General features: G+C 47.5%; 9 protein-coding genes across 9 annotated transcripts; 6 read left to right on the plus strand and 3 right to left on the minus strand.

Annotated features, from left to right (window-relative positions):
• Positions 1 to 306: 306 nt before the first annotated feature.
• On the plus strand, positions 307 to 1522 carry BGW36DRAFT_261362 (GTPase Rab4, small G protein superfamily; the record flags this gene model as incomplete). Its single annotated transcript, XM_046210073.1, has 4 exons — positions 307 to 357; positions 416 to 480; positions 533 to 567; positions 666 to 1522. Coding segments are annotated over 4 exons (1008 nt in total), but the record flags the coding sequence as incomplete, so codon positions are not given.
• A 287-nt stretch (positions 1523 to 1809) lies between these two features.
• On the minus strand, positions 1810 to 2986 carry BGW36DRAFT_400443 (xylitol dehydrogenase; the record flags this gene model as incomplete). The annotated part of the gene is made up of 3 exons (XM_046218631.1): positions 1810 to 2730; positions 2790 to 2912; positions 2966 to 2986. 3 exons carry the CDS (start codon positions 2984 to 2986, stop codon positions 1810 to 1812), a joined length of 1065 nt encoding a protein of 354 aa, XP_046068438.1.
• Positions 2987 to 3334: 348 nt separating this feature from the next.
• BGW36DRAFT_431652 (D-lactate dehydrogenase) lies at positions 3335 to 5321 on the plus strand (the record flags this gene model as incomplete). Its single annotated transcript, XM_046221014.1, has 4 exons — positions 3335 to 3593; positions 3665 to 4939; positions 4999 to 5174; positions 5229 to 5321. The coding sequence occupies 4 exons, from the start codon at positions 3335 to 3337 to the stop codon at positions 5319 to 5321; spliced, it is 1803 nt and encodes a 600-aa protein (XP_046068439.1).
• A 219-nt stretch (positions 5322 to 5540) lies between these two features.
• On the minus strand, positions 5541 to 6686 carry BGW36DRAFT_304483 (uncharacterized protein; the record flags this gene model as incomplete). The annotated part of the gene is made up of 2 exons (XM_046211975.1): positions 5541 to 5724; positions 5785 to 6686. The coding sequence occupies 2 exons, from the start codon at positions 6684 to 6686 to the stop codon at positions 5541 to 5543; spliced, it is 1086 nt and encodes a 361-aa protein (XP_046068440.1).
• A 618-nt stretch (positions 6687 to 7304) lies between these two features.
• Positions 7305 to 9253, plus strand: BGW36DRAFT_363435 (uncharacterized protein; the record flags this gene model as incomplete). Its single annotated transcript, XM_046214463.1, has 2 exons — positions 7305 to 7420; positions 7585 to 9253. The coding sequence occupies 2 exons, from the start codon at positions 7305 to 7307 to the stop codon at positions 9251 to 9253; spliced, it is 1785 nt and encodes a 594-aa protein (XP_046068441.1).
• A 45-nt stretch (positions 9254 to 9298) lies between these two features.
• On the minus strand, positions 9299 to 9828 carry BGW36DRAFT_46505 (DNA-directed RNA polymerases N/8 kDa subunit superfamily). Its single transcript, XM_046222274.1, has 4 exons — positions 9701 to 9828; positions 9586 to 9644; positions 9444 to 9530; positions 9299 to 9386 (listed from the first exon to the last, which is right to left on the minus strand). Exons 1-4 carry the CDS (start codon positions 9734 to 9736, stop codon positions 9344 to 9346), a joined length of 225 nt encoding a protein of 74 aa, XP_046068442.1. The 5' UTR covers positions 9737 to 9828; the 3' UTR covers positions 9299 to 9343.
• A 218-nt stretch (positions 9829 to 10046) lies between these two features.
• Positions 10047 to 12824, plus strand: BGW36DRAFT_304078 (WD repeat protein; the record flags this gene model as incomplete). Its single annotated transcript, XM_046211934.1, has 3 exons — positions 10047 to 10306; positions 10369 to 11126; positions 11176 to 12824. 3 exons carry the CDS (start codon positions 10047 to 10049, stop codon positions 12822 to 12824), a joined length of 2667 nt encoding a protein of 888 aa, XP_046068443.1.
• A 1561-nt stretch (positions 12825 to 14385) lies between these two features.
• Positions 14386 to 16279, plus strand: BGW36DRAFT_304288 (uncharacterized protein; the record flags this gene model as incomplete). The annotated part of the gene is made up of 4 exons (XM_046211955.1): positions 14386 to 14499; positions 14555 to 14662; positions 14712 to 14859; positions 14919 to 16279. 4 exons carry the CDS (start codon positions 14386 to 14388, stop codon positions 16277 to 16279), a joined length of 1731 nt encoding a protein of 576 aa, XP_046068444.1.
• A 2534-nt stretch (positions 16280 to 18813) lies between these two features.
• BGW36DRAFT_431657 (hexose carrier protein) lies at positions 18814 to 20607 on the plus strand (the record flags this gene model as incomplete). Its single annotated transcript, XM_046221015.1, has 4 exons — positions 18814 to 18910; positions 18967 to 19074; positions 19128 to 19668; positions 19719 to 20607. 4 exons carry the CDS (start codon positions 18814 to 18816, stop codon positions 20605 to 20607), a joined length of 1635 nt encoding a protein of 544 aa, XP_046068445.1.
• Between the last annotated feature and the right edge of the window lie 1615 nt (positions 20608 to 22222).

Consider the following 22222-nt stretch of genomic DNA (forward strand, 5'->3'; position numbering starts at 1 on the left):
TTACTCTATGAAACCGTCAAATGAACTCGCCAACAAGCTGGCTGCATTGTCACCATCACCAACCATGGCCGCATGCTGTCATTGGCCAGCACGGGCTAGCTTGATGGCGATGTGGGGAGTGTTTATGCCTAGGCTGTCAGGCTCTCTCTGATAAGTAATACCTTAAATAATGCCTCACAGCCATGATCACAAGCTCGAGCGACACAATCATAATTAACTAATTAGCCCCCCCCTCCCCCCCTCCACCACCGCATATCGACAAGGCATGAGACCCTCGACGGAAACGAAGTAGCAATGGCGGGCTCGCGGAGATTCTCAAATGCTTCGTCGACCTCCTCTCTGCCGGACCGAACTCAGGTTAGTCGTAATTCTTTTCCAGCCCAGCTTATCCTCTCTGACAAACATCGTATATCAGGAGCTCGAGAGCATGTACGACTACCTGGCGAAAGTCATCCTGGTCGGTCCGAGTGGCACGGGAAAGTGCGTATTTTGTGAAACATTGCACGATGGGATATACTGACGGTGACCTTAGATCATGTCTTCTTCATCGGTTCGTCAAGGACGAGTGTACAGCCACCATTTTCCCTTAAACCTGTATTTATACTGCGACATATTGTCAGCAACTGCCGCCTATTTGTGGATGCGCTGACAGCATGCCACTCTAGGGAGGGTCTTATCATCTCAAACCATCGGGGTTGAATTCTCGTCGAAGATCGTGAAAGTAGGCACTGGCTCGCGCCGGAAGCGAATCAAGCTACAGCTATGGGATACTGCCGGCACCGAGAGATTCCGATCCGTGTCGAGGTCGTATTATCGCGGGGCCGCGGGAGCGATTCTGATCTACGATATTTCGTCGTACAGTTCCTTTTCTGCGCTCCCGACCTTTCTCATGGACGCTCGTGCGCTTGCGTCACCGAACCTCACCGTTCTTCTGGCTGGCAACAAAACCGATTTGCTGGAAGATTATGCCGCTGAAGATAGTGATGACACCGAGAGACCCCCGTCCACCTCGGTTAGTGTCTCTAGTAAACAGTCATCGTTTGCCTTCGAATCGAGCGCCGGCTCGCTCCGTTCTGTAGCTGGACCTAGCGCGGGAACCCGAATGACTGCAACGACTTCTCCGCATGGCCGTGAAGTGAGTGACTTGGAGGCTTTAGAATGGGCCCGCAAGTCGAATATCCCCGTGGCAGTGGAAGTCTCGGCTCTTTCGGGGTTGAATGTGGAGGAACTGTTTACTCGACTCGCCAAAATTATTTTAACGAAGATTGAGCTCGGTGAAATCGACCCGGATGATCCGCAAAGCGGCATTCAGTATGGTGATGGTGGAGCGTGGTCTACGGGTGGTGATGGAGTCAGTATCCGGAGTGGCCTGACTGTGGAAGACAATAGTAGCCAGATACACAAGAGGCGCAGCACAACAAGGCGACAAGGTGGAACTGGGACATGGACAAATGGCAGAGAATGGGAAGCCGTTTTTCGAATACGTGGTGGAAATAATAGAGGCAATAGGGGTTGTTGCTGAAATGTTGGGATATTTCATCTTTTTCACTTTCGTTTCGTTTCATTTGTAGCGATCTTTGATACCCTTGCCTTACTTTTTTCATTTGCGTTGGTTGCTGATGATGCGTTTCAGTGCCCTATGATAGAGCTTGCTTTTTGGATAAACTTCTTGATATTTGTCTAACTCCAGTATATAATAAATACCCCACCAGCTCACATCACCGTTCATTACTTCATCACATCCTTTGACAATGTTTGCAAAACCTCCTACTCTGGTCTCTTTCCAATTTCTTGCCAGTTAAGCTCACTTTATTGGCCGGCGATGATGGTTTTGATGCCTTTGCCCATCTTGACGTCTTTGATAGCGGTCTCAGCATCTTCAAATTTGACCTCGTTAGTGATCAGATCCTTGACGTTGACTTTACCAGTAGCGACCAACTCGATGGCGAGTTTGTAGTCTCCACTGCCGTATCTGAAACTTCCCTTGATGTTTAGCTCCTTAGTACAGGCTGCCATGATCGGGAATGTGATTTCAGACCTGCCCATACCACCCTGTACATATGTGCCACCCGTCCTCAGGGCATGGATACCTGTATGCACCGAGGGTTCTGCGCCAGAGGCATCAATCACAACATCCGCTCCAGGTCCGAGATCGTTCTCCTCTTTCAACCGAATGGCATTTTCCTCCGCCGACCCTTTGTCCGGCATGAAAGTCGAAGTCGCGATATACTTCTTTGCGAATGCCAATCTGTTCTGTTGGATGTCGACTGCGATGATCTTGCTCGCCCCGAACGCTTTCGCTACGGCACAGCATAAGAGTCCCACAGGACCAGCCCCGAAGACAATCACAGAACTTCCAGGAGTGACCTCGCCCTGCCTGATAATGTGGACAGCAACCCCCAATGGCTCTACGAGAGCGCCTTCCTGGAGCGACATTGTCTCGGGGAGTTTGTAGCAGAAGTCTTCTGGCAATCGGTAATATTTGGCCAGGGTTCCGTCATAAGGAGGGGTGGCAGCAAATGCCATGTCAATGCAAAGATTGTATTTCCCCGACTTGCAGGGTTCGCATCGTCGGCAGGGAATACCGGGCTCGAGAGAAACTCTGTCGCCAACCTTCAATGTCTTCACTCCAAGTCCGACCTTGCTGATTACTCCAGACGATTCATGGCCGAGGACCATGGGCTCGCGCAAGACGAAGTGGCCAATAGAGCCATGCTCCCAATAATGGACCTGAACGGTTGGGAGGGTGAGATAGAACTCTGGAAGAGGCATTGACCGTGGCTACTTACATCACTGCCACAAACGCCGGTGTATTTCACGTTGACGAGGACGTCATGGCGATCGATGATTTCGGGAACGGGTCTGTCCTCGAATTTGACTTGCTTGACTCCTTCTAAAATGAACGACAGATTCTAGACGCACACAGTGAGCAATTGAAGTGGAAGAATGCGCTGGAACTACCTACCTGAGCTCCGGAAGTCGACATGACGACAGAGTTGGTTAATAGCACGCTGATACGGGACAATTCTTCTCGCTGTGGGAGGAAGCTCAGCCAGGGGGATCGAATGAATTAAATAATAATGTCGAACAGACAGCTCCGAAAGATTTGCAGGTCATGTGCATTGTATTTGCTGGCAGACCCCTCCACGTTGAAGAGTGGATGGCGGGGACAACACCGTCGCCCAGCCAGATAGGAAGAGAAAGAGCTTGGGCCACCGGCGTTTTACCCGCGATTCGTAATTATCCGCCTCGCTCTTTAACCGGGACAGTTTCTTGCATGTATGCTACCTAACATCTTAAGCCTTCAAGTGAATCTAGAACAGCTTGATTCATCATGAGGTATTCAACCCTTCCAATCAAATCCGGTATCCAGTGTCTCCGTCGACAGCCGCCGCACCATGCTAGACATCTTTTCCCTCTCAGCCGCCAGTTTACCTCCACCAGACAGCCCCGAGAAGAACAGCGACCATCGTTCAAGGGCCAATTGTATGAGAGTACGCAGCAGCGATTGAAGAGGGAGCGCGCAGAGCAGGAGAAATATTCCCAGTACCATACAGCATCATCCGGCGGCCGATATGCAGCGTTACTGTTCGGTATGCTTACAAATTATCACCCATTGTAGAGTTCGTATAAAGCTCTGGGATTAACAATATATACCACGCAGTTCTGGTATTTTTCTCGACAGGCGGATACTATCTTGGAACCCTGAAACCTGCTCCTCCCCCGACTTCTTCCACAACAACCCTTTCGAATTTACAACCTGTGCGACATGATACCTCCTCCTCCAACTTGCAAGCAGCCTGGGCCGATTTTGTCAACATAGTCGGCAAGGACAATGTTTCCACAGATGAAAACAATCTCAATTCCCACTCGGGCTCCGAATTTTCGTCTTATTCGCGGAAGGACACCGAGAAACCATTCATTGTCGTGTATCCTGCAACAACAGAAGAGGTATCACGGCTTATGAAAGTTTGCCATGAAAGGTTGATACCAGTGACTCCATACTCTGGTGGAACAAGTCTGGAGGGACATTACACGCCTACAAGAGGAGGCGTGTGTATCGATTTTCAACGCATGAATCGCGTTTTGGCGCTCCACAAGAATGATCTAGACGTTGTTGTACAACCCGCTGTTGGCTGGGAAGATCTGAATGAAGAAATTTCCTCCGAAGGACTGTTTTTCCCTCCCGATCCGGGCCCCGGAGCTATGATCGGTGGTATGATTGGGACAGGTTGTTCAGGTACTAACGCTTACAGATATGGAACCATGAGGGAGTGGGTTGTATCGCTCACAGTGGTGCTTGCCGACGGGACGATTATCAAAACGAGACAACGACCTAAGAAGTCGAGTGCCGGGTATGACTTGACAAAGTTATTCATCGGTAGTGAAGGCACTCTTGGCCTGGTGACAGAAGCAACCCTCAAATTGGCTGTGAAACCCAAGAGTCAAAATGTTGCGGTGGCCAGCTTTCCGTCTGTCCATCATGCAGCTGACTGTGCAAGAAGGGTTGTGGAAGAAGGCATTCCTGTGGCGGGCATTGAGATTCTAGATGACGTTCAAATGCAATGCATCAACGCAAGCAAAACCACAAGGCGTGAGTGGAAAGAAGCGCCCACGCTATTTTTTAAATTCGCCGGTACACCACTTGGAGTGAAGGAACAGGTAGGCATTGTTCAGAAACTTGCGAAGAGCGCCGGTGGACAGACCTTTGAGTTTGCTCGTGGTGACGATGAGATGAAAGAGCTTTGGAGTGCCCGCAAAGAGGCCCTCTGGAGCGTGATGGCTATGAAGAAAGACCCTAGTGATCATGTCTGGACTACAGATGTCGCCGTGCCAATTAGTAGGCTCCCTGATATCGTGGAAGCAACCAAACGCGACTTGACGCAAAGCGGTTTACTTGCTGGTATATGTGGCCATGTCGGGGACGGTAACTTCCACGGTATGTTTCTCAATGTGTTTGTTGTCTGCGAAATAATTTACTGACTACTACTCGTCTAGCCATAATACTTTTCAATGACAAACAAAAGGATCTGGCAGAAGAAGTAGTGCATCGCATGGTCAAGAACGCTGTTGAAATGGAAGGCACCGTCACCGGTGAGCATGGAATAGGGCTTGTTAAACGAGACTATCTGCCTCATGAGCTGGGCGAAACGACGGTGGATGCTATGCGGCGGGTAAGTTTGGTATCCTTTTCGCAAGATGCTTTCATTTCACTGACCTATTTCCAGTTGAAACATGCCTTCGATCCCTTGTGTTTGCTCAACTGTGATAAAATTGTAAGAGTGCAGCCACCTGCACCTGGAGAGATTAAAAAATGGTAGTTGAGATATTGATATAATATTTTCTTGGCGACAAATTTTTTAATTGATCATATAAGGCTACTTGACAAATGGCATCTCACTCAAAAGACTTTCTCCCGCACCATCTACTCTTCCAGAGAATAGTTTGTAATGGCGATATTTACAGCTGGCTGCTCTATGTATATACATTACAGTCACTATGCGCTAATCTTCTCAACGTCGTCCTCCAGGCACGAAACCTTAATTGACTGTAAAAGTCGATAGTGACACCTTCCTCTTTGCCTTGTAGTATCGGGTCCTCGACCAAGTCATAAACCGTACCCAGTTATTATTGTTGTTCAGAGGAGATTGTGAGAGTCTCCTGACTGGCTCGTATCCTTCTGCCTCTGCTTCTAACTCTGCGCCATCCACCGTGTCTACATTACTGGTTGCATCACGCATTTTCTTTTCGTGCAGAATAAAATCCGGATTTAGTGTATATGACTTTCTTCTTTGAGATGGTGACAATATATCCTCTAATTGTTTAGGACTCTGGTGTATCATTGACTGTAGACTTCGGCGGTTGTCGCGCTCCTGAGTTTTGTTCCGTAAAACCTCGGCTTTCTGTCCCTTTGAAGCTTCTTTTTCTTCGAATGCGATGCGAGCAGCATGAACGGCAGCCGCGTGCGAGGCGGTAGCGTCAGATGACACTTGCCGCTTGGATAGTCGTTTCCAAGATGATTTCCCAGAGTTTACTTCGGTCTTGGCCCTTTGGATGATGGGCCTAGTAGTGTTGTGAAAGGTTTCTGTAAAAGTTTTGGCTGTTTCCAGTCCTCTAATGGACTGGGAGTCTTCATCTACCACTGAAATAGCTGCGCTCTCCGAGGCAAGGATATTTCCATTGGTGGTTGAGAAATAACCCTCATCGATGGAGTCACGTGCCGATTCACATAGAGACGGGGTAACTGGCGTTGGCAATTGACGTCGTGGGTGGACATAGGAATATCTACTTCCGTTTGCCGAGGATGCGATTTCGCTGATGGATCTATGGTGGTTCGTAGCACTGCTACGGTTCTGGGAAAACCTGACATCTCTTTCTAGGTTTGTGTAAATTCCGAGGCCTTCAAGCTCTAGAGAAGATCGCGACAAGTCGATTGATGTTGAAGACCGTTCATCGCGAGATCTGCCTCTGATATGCGGTTTGATGTTGGCCCTAGTGCTGGAGTGTGTGCGTAACTTTGGCAGAGCGAAGAAATGCCCCTCGGGAGTCGCGGGTTCTGAAATTGGCGTGTCGAGTGCATTTTGAGAACTGTAGCTGGACGAGAACCTGAGGAGGTCAGGAGACGACTTGCCGGAATGAGAATCCCGCCATGGGGCCGAAGAAGCTATGTTGTTACTGGACAACATATCAACAGATCAAAAGTCAAAGGAAAGTGTCGCGAAATTCATGTGCATAACCTGGTAAAATAGAGGAAGACTCTCGTATTAACCATGTCGCTGGTGCTTGAAATAGGTCTCGATCAAGGGGAGGATCGAACGTGATGGCAGATTAGCGTTGTCTGGGGAGTTATCAATGCGCGCCACACGCTCAGCACGTGGAGCAATACGTAAGTGGATGTAATCGACTTTGCTGGTTGTCTGGGTCGAGTCCAGGTTGCGATCGACGCCTGCGAGACTCAGGGCAGGCAGAAACAGGTGTTTACAGCAATTTCGCGTTTTCTGTGGCTTACACAGCAATGCCAGTCGAGAAAGCACTGTTGACTGTTGACTATTGGCGGCCAAGACAGAGTCATGTGACTTTCCGGGAGCCGTGAAGTTGAATTGGGGAAGCTGCGTCAACTGCGCTTTTGGTCACTGTAGCATCGCTGACCTCTCCGCCCATCAACAAATTCACGACACCACCATCGTACTCCAAGTATCCCCGCCCCCTTCTGAGGCTCAAGGGCTCGCAGGCGTCCTTGAGCTGCCCGCTGTGGATCCCTAAACTTGCTGCATCGAGGTGCGACCGGACGCCCTTGATTCAAGATGGTCTACGACTGGGAAGGAAAGCGTGATATATGCTATCAGATGTATATCGAGGACAAGAAAGCTCTAGAGGAGATAATGGAGTTCATGAAGGACTCGTATCAATTTTCACCGAGGTAAGCAACAAAAAGCGGAGCAAGCATTGTGAACTGATGCCTTCTACTTAAATTTTCTATCATTCATTTATGATCATAGCTTAGATTTTGAATTTCTAAATGAATGATGGTTTCCCCTCCTAAGTCATATTATGGATACATGTACTTATACTTTTGGATGACAGTAAACGCGCTTTTCAGACACAGTTCAAACGATGGGGGTTCCCGTCGAAGCAAAATCCTGCCCATAAAAATGCCATGCTGGTTGCACGAGTGAAGGAGCTCTGGGAACAGAACGTTAACCAACGTGAGATGCTGAGGATCCTGAATGACGAGGGGTTCAACATCAAGGAAAGAGAGTTGATGCGAGTACGCGCTAAGAATCGCTGGCTTTTGCGTGTCCCCAATGGCATGAAATCAGAGGCACACGGACAACCGTCAATTGAAACATCTGTCGAAGAGGGTGTGCTTACATTGCAGCAGGAGATGTACGAGGGGCATAGGCTCTCTAACGACAATCAATTGCTAACAAGCCAACCACCATTTCAAACCTCCGTTCCTCCCAATCCGTCACCGGAGATCCTTGCAAGGCGTAAAGAGCGACTAGAGAGGTTACAAGCAGAAAGTGCCGAACGATGGGCCAGCAAGAAACGTCGACGGCGAACCCGCGGTTGGGCAGGCTTACCAGCCGATCCTCCTGGACCACCTCGGTTCCCTTCAGAAACTACCATTGATGAAAGTAAACAGTACCTCAACTTAGATTCGGAACTCTATCGTAAGATACGTGACGATTTCCAGAAAATTTGCGAAGAGGCTGGCTTTATAAAAAAGACTATCGCTGGTCCAGAGCGGTGGCAGGAAGCTAAGAACAGACTAATTCGTGAATCTGCCCATCTCAGAAGTGTTTTTTACACGGATCCCACTATGACAGATACAAGCCAGTTGGAGGCCAAGAAGCTAGCGTTGGATGTTGTTTGCACAGATGTCACTAAACGTATGAGAACTTTGGAGCGCCGAATGACTATTGCGGAGGCGAAAAACGCCCTTGGTGTTAACCCTGAGGAGAGTCGGCAAATTCGCACCGCATTCTACAATACCTTGAAGGCTGATCACTTCACCAGCAAACTCGAAGCAGGTGATGAACATTGGAGAGAACTGAAGGAACAGTGGATTCACGGATCTGAGCTTCTCCAGAGAATCCTGGCACCAGGGATGGCAGATCCTGACCATTCCACCAAAGTGAAAGCCATAGAGGTTCTTTGTCGTGACGTTATGAAACGGCTCCGCGATGATCAAGCAAAACGAGATCCTTTGGGAAAAAGTTCAAAACCAAAGCCCAAACCTTCACAAACTAACACAGGAAATGTCATTTCTAATACATATAACCATGGCATAAGTACTTTAGCCTCCGAAGCGCTTGCAAGTGCATCCATGACAACCAACGATCTCGGTGAGATGCAAATAGATCCTTCACTTCTCCAAGCCGCAAATGATACATCGGTTGCAGGAACATTTCAACAAAACACAGAACCGACCTTCGGCTATGTTGAGTCACTTCTTGTTCGTCCTCCAATTGCAGTTTACTTCCGCATCAGTCCTCAAAGCCAAATTCACGGCGCGTCGAAAACCTGGGTCGAAAAACTCATTTCCAGTTCGGTAGCAGAACTGCGAAACCTGATTCAAGCGAAATATCCCGCTTCCGTTGTTACTAGAATCGAGGGTATTGAAAAGGATGAAAGGGGGGATGAGATATCTTTTGTGGTTGATGAAGATCACGAGTTGGATGCTTATTTAACCCATATGCATGGAAGAAAAGCCTCATTTGTAATCCGTTTGAGTCCAAGAGGACAATGACACGCTAAGTTATTAATAGAGCTGAAAATAATAATATCATAAATTGTACATCCATCTTTGCGATTCGTATGAAGCTCGTATATCATGAAATCATGCCTGGGCTTTTGCTTTTTCTCGTTCGGCGGGATTGTACCTGTCTCATGTTAGATTCGTACGCCATAACTATGCGAAGGGGAGGGAGTAAAGGCACCGTAATAATTTCTCAATCAAGTCAACATGTGTCATGACCATTCTTCGGCAGCAGTAACGTTTACAACCCAGCTGATCCATGGCATCACTACAACAGTTAGTGACCCTAGAGCATAAATAGTAGTAACAAGAGGTTCAAATACCCATCCGGTACCCCATCATCGAGTAGCTGAAGATACCGTTCCCATAGATCGCCGACAACCTGAAAAAAATTGGCGTTAGGATCAAGCACCACAAAGGTAGTGAATGGTGTCATACCTTGCCGCAGGAAAAACAGCGAACCGGGATAATCATTTTGTGAAAATTATTTTTTAGCGAAATTGGTAAACAGTACGAGTTGACGATCAGCTGTCAATTGAAGCTCGAGAGAGGAAAGAAGATTCTTGATGCCGGTCTTCCGCACTTAAATGGTAGGCGGTCACCCCCAAATACTGCCGGGAATGCCCACTTTTTTTTTTACAAGAAAATCGAGAGGCCGATGCATGATCACGATGAATAGCCATGCCTTGTAGACGTGGCCACAGGTGTTTTTTCTATTCTTTTATTTGACAAATCATCCCTTGTTTTCATTTTTCTGCTTGGAAATTGGTTCCATAAAGACGTAATGTCTCCTCCAACCCAGCTGGCCCATTCGGCCAAGCGTCAACGACCTACAGACGGTAATCAGAATTTGTCGAGAAATGAATCACAAAATCGATCAAAAAGACTTAAAACTCGCAAAGGAATTCAGAAAGAAACTGACTCAGGTAGCAAGTCTTCAAAAAACTTGATACCCACGACCAAGAGTGACTCGAAATGGGTGCTTGATACAATTTCTCACGGCGAAATATACAATACTGAGCCTGTATTCTCATCAGACGAGAAGTATATGCCAATACCTTTTGACATTGATAAGATCCACACTAACCTCATCCACGTTTGTCTAGTCACATTTTCCTGAGCTTAGGAAATGCAATTCAAGTTTTATCTGTCTCAGCACGCCGGCCGATTCGCACTCTCCAGTTAGAAGATAACATCAAAGTGGCTGGAATAAGACCTGCTTCAGATCCTCGATTCTTATACATATCAACCCTTTGTGGTAAGCTCATTCAGTTTGATTGGGAATCGCACCGCCAGGTCGCAAAGTGGACAGGCATTAGTGGGGATCGTTGTCTCGAGATTGTTCGTGTTGATGCACAAGGTGAAGAACGCACAGCGTGTTTCTCATTGAAAAAGTACAATGGACAGTGGGCAATAGCAGTTCATTCACTTTGGATGGCGCAATCTAAGAACCCCACCGAAACAGTTGTTTTAGAAAGCGCACAAGCTATTAAGCAGCTAAAGGTTTTGCAACGTGGGCGCGTCATCGTTACCTATACAAGTCAACATATCATTGTTGGAACCCTAGACCACAAGTCAAAGAAAAACCATACCTTCGACAGCTATACCTGGAAAGAATTTCAGATCCCTACTAAACAGATCACTTGTCTAGATACTAGAGAACATTTAACATCGTCGGGTACTCCTTCAACCATTGACATAGCAATCGGCGAAGCGTCTGGTGCTATTTTAATTTACCAGGACATTCTTGGTAATCTCAACCGCGATGGGTCATCTAGTGACGGTTCCAAAGGAGGCTTACCTCTACTGCAACGCTTACACTGGCATACTGATGCTGTTTCCTCCGTTTGTTGGTCACGAGACGGTATGTTGTTCCATGTCAAACTTACAAAACAAAGCTAAAACTTGAAAAGGTAATTACATTATTTCTGGGGGTAGCGCGCCTGTGGTGGTTTTCTGGCAGCTAGAATCTGGGCGTAAAAATGTTTTACCACACCTCTCGTCATCCATTTGCTCTATCGCCGTTTCTCCGGGCGGAGCGTTCTATGCAATTCAGCTGAATGATAAATCGACGGTCGTTCTATCGGCAACCGAACTGGAGCCGGTGCTCATCGTAAACGGCTTACAGCTACCATCAACAAGGCGCGCAAAAAATATCAAGGGTCAATATTCTCATTCGCGTCCAAGCCTCTTCGTTCCTACTATTCTTCATCCCCATAACCCTGAAAGCTTGTCCGTCGCAGTCCCAGGAGGGGATTCCGATAGTCTTTCCTTTCTTCAGACTCTCGACATTCGAAAAGGGTCTCAAATATCTCGACAGGCTCTCACAAGGACAAATATTACGTCTTGGAATACAGGGCCCGAAGGCTTGCCAATACAGACACCTAGTATAAAATTCATGGCTATGAGTGAAGATGGTCATTGGCTTGTTACCGTTGATCGTTGGAGTCCACCAGAGCGCGACCTCAAGGCGTTTGGACGATCGCTATCTTCGGATAGTCACAGTGAGATCTTTTTGAAGTTTTGGGCATGGAGCAAAACGCAGGAGATATGGGAGTTGGTCACACGCGTCGAATCTCCTCATCTCTTAGCAGGCAACCCCACCGAGATCCTCTGTCTCTCGGCTCGACCTGGAAGGCACGAATTTGTGACATTTGGAGCGGATAAAATTCTAAAAATCTGGCAGCCGACAGCGCGATACAGCAAGGCTTCCAAGCACCAGCCGCGCCGCTCTGGCGCTTTTGAGCAAACATGGAAATGCCAAACATCCGTCGACTTCTCAGGATCCAAGTCTGATAAGGTACTTGAAAACTCAGCAATGGGATTCTCCGACGATGGCTCTGTCCTCGCATTGAGTACGGGAAATGTCATTCAACTCGTCGACACTCATCAGTGGGCTATCTATTGCACCCGCAGTGTCTCCTCCTCTTCTTCTGACTCAGTGACGGCCGTTAAATTCTTGAAGTCGTCATTGGTCATTCAATCAAAAAAGAGTCTTGATATTTGGAATGTCGTCGACAACTGTTTGAAGACGGTTGCTAGCCCACATGCAATATCTAAATCTGCAGACACGTTCAATTCGCTAGCAGTAAACCCCACTACAGAGACCTTCTCTGTGATCTACTCCGGGGCATCTCAGAAATCTACAAAGGCGTCAGACAAATGGTCCGTGTATGGCATTGCAGTCTACAATGCAAGTACTTTGACTATCTTATTCCAAACTGAATTCGAAGAAATGCCTATAAGCTTGCTCTCTGACAAAAACTCCGGTGATTACATTGTCATCGACGCCGCAGCATCCCTAAAGCGAGTCGGTTGTGGCCATCGGGGAGTTCACGCCGTGGAGGTCTCGTCAAAAACACACGAGCACCAGACAGCTGGTCTCAGTGATATATTTGGGCGTATTGGTATGAAGCCGCATCATACTTCTACCCCGACGCCAGTTGTGGATGTCAATTTGAAAGGTATTGAAGGAATATTTAACCAAGCACCATCTTTTGCATTGCCTCCTGCAAGTTCACTTTTCAAGGACGTCATCAAATCTTTAGTGACAACTTCTTGAAAGATTATTGGCGTGGTTGCAGGTACGAAAAATAATTCAATTTAAAAGTTGCGATTGCCACGGTTTTGGGATATATTTTATGGTGGTGATTATTTGTGTATATAAGCATCAATTAGGTGTTCATCTTCACGGGTTGCGGTTAAACAACGGTACTTTCGAATCGCCTTATCGCATGCAATTATATGACGATCAATCAGGTTCAGATAGTTCAATATTCGAGATAAGAATTTCAATATATCCCACTCTTACCTACGTTTCATCCCTAGTCTTGGAAGTCCATTTCGGTTACCTGTTAGCTACATTGTGTTGGGATTAGCACGTTGTAGAAATGAATGCGGCGCAGAGAAGCCGACTTCAACTGCAGCAGTATCCCAAAGGTGTACATGTACGTGTACAGAGTCAGTGCAGAGTAGTGCGACGTGCGTGGCTAGCGGCGCTTAGCAAAGGGGAAGCTATTTTCAGTTCCTACGAAAACCAAGGAAACGACCACATATGAGCAAGTTATCGGCTAAACCAGATTCCTGGAACCATCAAGGGCGAGACGCCCAATGAAGCCGGGGCCGGCGTGTTATGAGGGGAGAACAGCCAGTGTGAGTGGGCGCAGATGCAAGTCCGTCACGCCGCAGGCGCCTAAATGCTCTCCTGGTCCAACTCCGCTAGTTGTTTCTGCCTATGAGATGTTTCGCATCGCTTCAACACTGCATGATAGCTGCAGCACTAGCCCAGCCAGAACCTAGCAGTCAGTCAGTCAATTGCGTCTTGGCTTCCGCACCTGCCTCCTCGCAGCCTGGTCTCAAGTCCTCAATCCCCTCTCTGTCGCTCTTCTCTCTCTTCGCTCGATTGTGATGTGCCACGATCAAGCACCGCCCGTGGTGACCACAGACAGTCTGTTCAGATGAGTCTAAGTATTTTTGCTTAGTGCCCTGACGCTTCCGGATTAATCACAATCGACCCCGTACAGCATGCTTATCTAGAACCGCACGTTCATTTGTATCCAGACGGCTGGATCACTGTCGCGCAACATCACCTACGAAGCGTGTACGGTCTAAGCTGGTGTGGTGGGTCAATCTATCCTATATCTCAACTCATGCGAAACAAATAATTCATATCAAACACAGCTGTCATTGGCATCATGTTAGAGCATCCGCTTGTACCTGTTCCACCGAGTATCTTCGTTTATCCCAAAGTACGCGACAATAGTCCGCCGCAATCGATAGCAGAGTCGTCGCATGAGAATCCACCGTATAGTCTACACCGTGTCATTCCAAAAATACAAGAGATAACTGAACCGATGTCTAGACTTATCATCATGTCAAACAGCCATGCTGCGCCAGCCCCGTCTTCGACAGGAGACCAGACAATATCAACCGATGCGGAGACCTCGTCTGAAAGTCAGGAGTCGAATACATCCGAGATCGACCAATCCGGAGAGCACGTCTCCAATACGGCATTGACTTCCGCTCCAAACTCTAGAAAAAGGCATATATCGAGCATCCTCCAATCGGAACTTAGTGTAAGTAACAATTGTAGAAGCAACCCAAACAAAACGCGCTGATGTATTATGCAGATCCAAACTATTGGTGTCCAGTCTGGTGGTTTCACGGCCCGGTCCGACGAGGATGATGCACCGCAGTCTGTCATCCACGCGCCACCTGGATTCGGCCATTTCGTGGGAGTCGGGAGTCCTCAGTCCAAAAAAAATATAGTCATAGGAGCTAATGTTTGCTCAGAAACCGACGTCTAATCAAGCCCATCACGATAAAGAAGAAAAACGTGACTCTGTTACGATAGATACGAAACCGAGCGAAACACAAGAGCAAGCGCAGAAGCTTGGGAAGGTTAGCACCTATTTTTTATTGCTGGCAAACCTATAGTAACATGTATTAGAAATCATTCAATAGCCCCGTATCACCCCCTCCGTTGACAACAACGATTCCACCAGTGAAAGATTGGTCTGATCGAGCAACCCCCCGTGCACAAACGCGACAAGAAATTGAGGAGTTCGGCCGACGCCCTCATTCCACAAATCTTGAAGGTAATGCGTGCACATATCACATATCTATCAAAGACACGTCAGGATCTAATTTTCTTTAGATATCCCTGAAAGCGCGGATGTCGATTCGATAGCAGGAAGGGACGTTGACAGGCTGGTGGAGAGCGTCACCCCTTTGAAGAATATCCAGGCTCACCGAAACGAAATTGCTGCTCTGTGGACTGCACTCGCCGAGTGTTGGACGCTTTGCAACACCCTGGCGACGCTCAGCCATAATCACCGTGAAAGACTGTTTAACTCGGCGAGCAAAGGTGATATGCAAGAAGTCGCCTGGAAATCATGTTGGAAGTTATGCCAAAGACTATACGAATGCCGCGATGACGACTATGCATCCCAAATAGATCCTACATTGGACCTGTGCCGCGAGTTCTGCCAGGCTTTATTTGAGGTTCGGGCGAGAGATAACGAGGATGCGGACTCTGTATTGCGGGTCAGCTTTGAACTCAATAATCACCTTTATAATTCCAGTGACCGTGAACTGCCCGGAGTGTTCCGTGAACGTACCCTTGATTTCTACATCACATTATGTCATCGTCTCATGAAACAGCGCATGCACCTGGCAGAAGAAACAGATTCGTTGCTTCATGCTTGTTGGTCATTGGCCGAGATGCTTTTCAGCATACGGCAGAGCAAGCGTGAGGGCAAGAAGCCAGACGAGGAGCTCCTAGGGTCTGCTGTGCAAGCCTGCTGGGAACTTTGCGATCTCTTCCGAGAGGGCTGGACGCAGATTAGGCCGGACCGAGGAACACCGCGGCCTAGCCAGACAACTTTTTCTCAAGCTTTTCAGCAAGCCAAGGAGTCTGCTGCTGAAGCAGCTGAAATTTCTCACCACCAACAGACCAACCCAGAAACTCCAACTACAATCTTTGAAGACACAGCAACGATCTCGCCGGACGAAGCACCTATTCCCAATATTCTTGTGCTGGGACATGCACAAGGTCCAGGGAGCCAGACGAAATGGTCGTCCAACTCTTCAACTCTCTCTGGAAGATCCCGCTCATCCGAACAAACATCATCAACAAACACTGTCATTACGCCCGCTGAAGACCCGAACCTTTTGCGCTTGAAGCTGCTCATCACCAAGGCAGCTTTGAATAGTGGCTATCAGAGAGGAGGCTCTCAGAACCTTGCATCATTTGCAAAATCACTTTCATCTGATTCGTTCGGCCCAATGCCATGGCAAACTGCACTACTTGATCAGTACAAGAAACTCGTTATAAGTGACGCCTCGTTCAAGGTAATTGGCATACCTGGCCTTGCAGGCGCAGTCGATGTTGCAAGAGCTGTTCAATCCATGTCTCAGAATGGCCAGTATACCTGGTTACGTGATCTCTATAGGCTTGTCTTCGGGTTTCATCCTGAAGAAGCTGTTAACCGCAGAAACGTGACAATTCAAACGTAAAGTGATTCTCCTAGTTCGGAGTCAATTGTGGCCTTTGTGGCACCTGTGTATATACTACCTACCAGAAAACATTTGATTTGGCCAATTGGCCTTCCCCCTCCAAGCTCCCTCTGATCACCCCCCTCTGATATCGCCCCCGCCCGCGTTTCGAAAAGTGGATACACAACATTCCCTCATCATGTACGATGACCTCGTTGAGAAACTAATTTACGCACCGTCTAACACCATTCTTAGCCTCCCAGCCCTGTAGCCAATCATTCTCCACGTATATTTGCATGACTCGCCCCTCTCTTTTCCTCCTTGGACCTCCATCACCTCCCATGTGTTTCAACCTGAAGGGGGATATATTCCGTGGAACTATCTCAAGAGGACTCCACCTCACCTCTTTGTGTTGACATCTCGTGGCCTATGGGTCTCTGCCACATGGTCTCTTATTAATTATGCAATGTGTGCTGCTCAGTCCGCTCTATGAGGTGGACTGTTGAAGTCGTGTCTGCCCGAAGCTGGCAATTATGAGTGGTTTATAAAAGTGGACACGCGCATGGTTTGCTTTGTGGACTAATAACATTAATATACGAACTGGCATAAAAACGTGGGATCACGAGCAATTAATAATAACGAAGTAATTAATATATGTTACTAAAGCGCCCGCTTCACGCTTTTCGGGTGTATGAGGTCATCGCCTATTGTTCGGCCCGATTCACAATGTAAATACAAAGCCTTAATTACTCCCTCTCCTTCGCTGAAGACCATCGGTATCCCGCTAATTCTTCTCGTTACACCAGTATAGATAGTCTAAATATATGTACATGGGGGCTTCTACCTGATTCACGACAGGATTTGTTGGAACTACGAGTGTTAGGAAGCCGAAGAGTCAATCACTCCTTACATTTCGCCAACAATAAATAATTGCCAACGCCCACGAGTAGTAGTAGCAGCAAGCACTAGTTGGTTGCTAGTGCTCTACTTTTGGTAGGTACTAATATAGTAATTATTTCGGGACGAGATAAGTAATATCAACGTTCATCTCCGAGACCTTGAGATCTACTGTATGACTTTGCATTCAGATCTACTAAATATCTATCACTCAAGGGACCGATCCATCATTATTGTGTGGATACCTCGCAGCATGTTGTGTACTGTGTAATTTACTATGTGAGTGACTATGTAATATGCACTCTTGCTGCGAGACAATGCTTGTGGCAATGATTGCCAGTCGGTATCCAGTTTCCGAAACATTACCCGATCAACCCGAATAATAACCGCATCAATCCCAACGATGTGGGATGCGCAAATAAGCAAGTGCCCATCTCGAGTGGGCCGGTAGATAAACCATGGGATAGGATGGATAGAAGACGCCATGCGCTCCACTTATCATTTCTCCCGACTTCGCCAGGAGAAGAACGGAGACTATGGAGACGATGGAGACGATCAGGCACAGAATACTACGCTACCAGAGCCGCAGCGGCACTGCAGTGCAGTGCCGCGCTTCTCCAAGCCTGAAATGGCCATGCAAAATGATGCTCTTCGTAGCACCTCGAGGATATCATTACATTGACATCCGTTGTCGGGCCGAAGGGAGGCTAGTTATAAATCGGGATTGCGCCGTGTTCTCGTCGGGGTAAGCCTAGCCCGGAGCAGGGGATCAGAATTTTCCCACCCGTCCAGCCAATCGTCTGCGCCGCAGATCGAAGTATATTCTCCACAGGTAGACGAATACGTAAATGGCGCCGGCGCCACGGAGACGATCCCTCCTCGGCGCCCCGCACAAGGCTGGCGACTCTGCGCGGCCATTGGCGTAGGCTGCCCCGTAGGTACGGGCGGACAGCCAATGAACACCCCGGCATCCCCCGACACGGCGTTGGCTGAATGGGAGGCGTCCGGAGAAGAGCCCTGAGCGCGACCCCTTCTCCGCTTACGTAGAGGGCTGCATGCTACCCGCAGTGACCAGCAGCTAGGGCCAGCACCTTCTTACTACGACTGGCATACCGTGAACGACCGCCCGCAAATCAATGCACGCGCCTGCCGCCTCGCCAATCATGAAGTACCCAACTTCTGCTCCACCGCAAAAGCACATGCTTGTCATTCAGGAATGCTCATGTTACATCCTCACTCTCCACTCCAGCCCACTGCACCTCCCCGGCCTCTGTATGGTCGGCAAAGCGATTTTAAAAGACTTTTCCAGTGTTTTTCCCATGTGCCTGTGCCTTACCGGCTCAATGCCAGATTCGGTGGGGAATTCACCCGTCCCCTTCAAACCCCAGCATCCAAGAGACTGCCACAAGCTTATAAAGCGCACGTCTTTCCCCCGCAGTTTCATCCCGGTTTTTCTGTTGTTCTGTCACTTCAAGCAGAAAACTACTGTATCTTACCCTTCCCTTTGCTTTTAGTGTGCTTCTTCGATGCGCACACTATTGCTAGTCCAACGGTGTGACTAAATCCCCCTTCTCCCCGAGGCTGGCTCCTTGGAACCCAACCCATCCCATCCCAAGGCCCGAACAGAGTGATAAGTGCATTTCTTCAACCACCTGAAAATGGCCGTCCCCCAATTTGCCGGCATGTCCGGCAAGAAGCTGTCCTGGTCGATCTCGACCATTGCGACCATGGGCTTTCTACTTTTCGGTTATGACCGTATGTATCTTGATCCTGATGCCGCTCACTCTGGTTGCTAACTGTCCATATCTCAGAGGGTGTCATGAGTGGTATCATCAGTGCCACACCCTTCAATGATGTCTTCACTGCCACCAAGGACAACACTACCATGCAGGGAACTGTTACCGCTATTTATGAAATTGGTATGTTACTTCATGGGATTCATTTCTCGATCTAGTGCTAATCATCTGTCCAGGTTGTCTTTTTGGTGCCATGTTCATTCTCTGGTTTGGTGACTGGCTTGGTCGTCGTAAATCCGTTATGCTGGGTGCTTCCATTATGATTTTGGGTGTTGTTATCCAGGTCACTTCATATCCTGGACACGTTCCCCTTGCCCAGTTCATTGTTGGGCGTGTCGTCACTGGTGTTGGCAACGGTATCAACACCTCTACCATTCCCACTTACCAAGCAGAGTGCTCCCGGACTACCAACCGTGGTCTGTTGATCTGTATCGAAGGTGGTGTCATTGCCTTCGGAACCCTTATCGCCTACTGGATCGATTTCGGTGCTTCATACGGCTCTGATGATCTCTCTTGGCGGTTTCCAATCGCTTTCCAAATCTTCTTCGGTCTGATTATCATCGTCGGCATGATGTTCCTGCCGGAGTCACCTAGATGGCTTTTCGTCAGGGAGAGATATGAAGAAGGTGAAAGCGTTATCGCAGCTCTTCTTGATGACGAGATCAACAGCCATGCTGTTCAGCTGCAAAAGACACTTGTTTTGGACTCAATCCGAGCGTAAGTCATTATAATTTGCATTTTCTTACTCGAATCTAATGGTCGTATAGTTCTGGCCAGTCAGGAAAGTCTACTCCTATGTCTGCTGTCTTCACCGGTGGAAAGACCCAACATTTCCGCCGTATGTTGCTGGGTGCTTCTTCACAGTTCATGCAGCAGATTGGTGGTTGCAATGCTGTCATTTACTACTTCCCTATTCTTTTCGAAACCTCCATCCATGAAGACCACACTATGTCCATGCTTTTGGGTGGAGTGAACATGATTGTTTACTCCATCTTTGCCACTTTCTCATGGTTTTTGATCGAGCGTGTCGGAAGACGCAAGCTCTTCTTGTGGGGAACCGTTGGCCAAGGATTGTCCATGGTGCTTACTTTTGCTTGCTTGATTCCCGGAACCCCGTCTGCTGCAAAGGGTGCTGCTGTCGGTCTGTTCACATACATTGCCAGCTTCGGCGCCACTTGGTTGCCTTTGCCATGGCTCTACCCAGCTGAGATATCTCCTATCAAGACCCGTGCTAAGGCCAACGCTTTGTCAACTTGCACCAATTGGTTGTTCAACTTCCTCATTGTTATGGTTACGCCCATTATGATTTCAGGTATCAGCTGGGGAACTTATCTTTTCTTTGCTGTCGTCAACGCCTGTTTCATACCAGTTATCTACTTTTTCTACCCAGAGACAGCGGGCCGATCTCTCGAGGAAATTGATATCATCTTCGCCAAGGGTTACGCTGAGAATATCAGCTATGTGAAGGCTGCCCAGGACCTTCCCTTCCTTTCTGACGAGGACGTTGAGCGTGTTGCCATCCAGTATGGCTTCGGTCCACCGGACGCTCAGGGCAAATCATCAGGTAGCGAAGACAATGCCGACTTCGAAGCTGATCGACTTGAAGATCACGCCAACAAGGATGCTGAGAAGGGCTCGTGGAGCCAGACAAACTAGAAATTGCGTCAGAACTGTGATGTTCTGCATTATTTCCGTATTATTCATCTGAAAAGAGCGACGTTCGCTCTGGATTTTTGTGGTATATAGAAAGACATCTTACGAATAGATCATATCTACATGTATGAAAGATAGACTACTAAATACAATTCTACAGCAAAGAATGTCTGGGTCTCGATGTATCAGTATTGGAAACATGATAAAGGTTGTAGCAAGATCTAAGGCAAGATATAGACCACTGATGGTATGTTGACGCGAAGCAAAAACTGTGTTATAAATGAATAGGGAGTGAGAAGAGGAAAGAACGGGTATTAGAATCTCGACATAATGGTATTACCCTTTGCCTTTTAACTTCTTGGATCCTGGGTAAGGTTGAATGAAGGATTTTCTATTATGCCTAATATGTAATAGCAGGACTAGGACGAGCCTGCTAGAGCATATCTATACTTTGCCACCCCCCATTTCTAAACATTAAGAAGACAGTCGCTAACCATTGCTAGATAATCATGAAAATAGTTGCACATGGAACATTTAGACAAGAGTTAACATCTCCCTTATTCACAGGGGTGGTTATACTAATTATGTTTCTTGGGGCACACGAACAGATCCGCCTTCTCTCAGAGCACGCTGAAAATGGTTGTCAAGAACGAGGTAGGCTCTCTTCCAGTTCCTTGTCCATCTCTTTTCCCAGATTCCTATGATATTAAAATTCGCCCAAGTCGTTCGTGTGCTAACAACTTTATTGTAGGGAAAGCCAAATGACTTAGTCTCACGAATCCAGAGCACGGATTTCTTCAACCCTATCTGGAGCTAACTAATTTCAATTCTCAAACCCGAACTGTAAGTAATTTTCAAACATATCGCCTTCGGATGCTTCGTTGAGGCGTTTTGCGTCTAGTTGGTAATACTCTGTTTTGCGAGGATAGGAGGAATTTATCTACTACAGCTACATTGGTTGCAGTGTGGAGGTAGTAGAGAGGTATTGCGGTGCTGGCGGTATATATAAAATACATCATGCAATCCACCACTGCACAGCTCAGTATCTAGATGAGCTCCTTTATCAGCTGGCATGAAATGCAATGGAATTTCGACCCCAATATGTGGTATATTTTCTTCCTTAGGCTGATACGATCTGCTGTACAACCAGCTCCATGTTAGGATCTGATATTAACATTATAGTTGTTAAAACTTATTAATTTGGGCAACTACTTTTTCTGGCAATCATTCCTTCTACAGGTTATTACTCACCTGTCTTCAATTCCTACTCTTTCTTCGATCGGTTTAAAGCACGATTTATAGCACACTCAGATCATTGTCGCATATCAAAGTGACAGATCAAGTTACCTGCCTTGATTTAGTATTTTTTGCAAACCATAGCGCGGGATATATGAGTCATGTATTAAGACTACAAACGTTAAGGATCATTGGAATCTTCTGGTTTTCAAGCTGTCAAGTCGAGTTGTTACAATGTAACGTAAGTATATAGAAATCAATAACATCAAACTGATCTCTAATAAACGATACCAGATTTGATCCCCGTACATTGGCTGTATGTGTAAATAGCCACAAGTAGGTACCCATTACCATGCATCTAATTGTTGCTTCTCATGCATTC

This window comes from Talaromyces proteolyticus, assembly GCF_021365285.1.
Source record: "Talaromyces proteolyticus strain PMI_201 chromosome Unknown BGW36scaffold_11, whole genome shotgun sequence".
In the NCBI taxonomy this organism is placed as follows: domain Eukaryota; kingdom Fungi; phylum Ascomycota; class Eurotiomycetes; order Eurotiales; family Trichocomaceae; genus Talaromyces; species Talaromyces proteolyticus.